The sequence below is a fragment of the Phytophthora parasitica genome, assembly GCF_000247585.1.
Source record: "Phytophthora parasitica INRA-310 unplaced genomic scaffold supercont2.334, whole genome shotgun sequence".
NCBI classification, from domain to species: Eukaryota; Oomycota; class Peronosporomycetes; order Peronosporales; family Peronosporaceae; genus Phytophthora; species Phytophthora nicotianae.
The window spans coordinates 5,742-6,281 of record NW_008649320.1 but is presented as its reverse complement, the minus strand read 5'-3'; the positions used below and the strand labels follow the sequence as shown (position 1 = coordinate 6,281).

The 540-nt window shown below is 47.4% G+C and overlaps 1 protein-coding gene across 1 annotated transcript in view; it reads right to left on the bottom strand.

Annotated features, from left to right (window-relative positions):
• The window catches only part of PPTG_20177 (hypothetical protein), a gene marked incomplete at both ends in the record, with an annotated part of 1,100 nt that extends 683 nt beyond the window's left edge, over positions 1-417 (bottom strand). Inside the window, one exon of the mRNA XM_008918839.1 lies at positions 312-417. Coding sequence (XP_008917087.1) covers positions 312-417 — 106 coding nt within the window. The remainder of the gene's footprint in view (positions 1-311) is intronic.
• Positions 418-540: the final 123 nt, after the last annotated feature.

Below are 540 nucleotides of genomic sequence, written 5' to 3'. Positions count from 1 at the left end.
TCAGGAAACAAAACACTATCAATTATCCGATAGAATTAATGCAAAAAGCGTAAATAAAACTTACGTCGTAGAATGTGCGCTGGTTCTCGTAACCATCGATGGTGTTTTCGCCCTTATTGCAGCCGAATTCACCAAACATTAAAGGACGCGCGTACCCCACCTTGGCATATTCGGCCATCAACTTGTTCAGACCCGTAGATTGCGAGTATTTCGTATGGGTAGTGGGGTCGCATTCCACGTACGGGTTGAATCCCACCACAACCACCGTCAGTCAGGCTTGTACATTACCATGATATGTAAGGCTTGCGTACCGGACTTGTCGACCAAGTTGGCGATCTCCGTAGTGAACTCGAACACGTTGCCTCCTACGATCTCAACAGTCATCTCAGGCTCCTCATTCATCCATTTCGCCTGCATCAATGCGATATCAGTATCGTATTCCTTCGAACGCTACGAGCTAAACTCACGTGGGCTTGATGTTGGCGATCTTACGCATCGAGTGGAATCCTCCAAGCTTGATGCCGTTCTTGAACACCAACA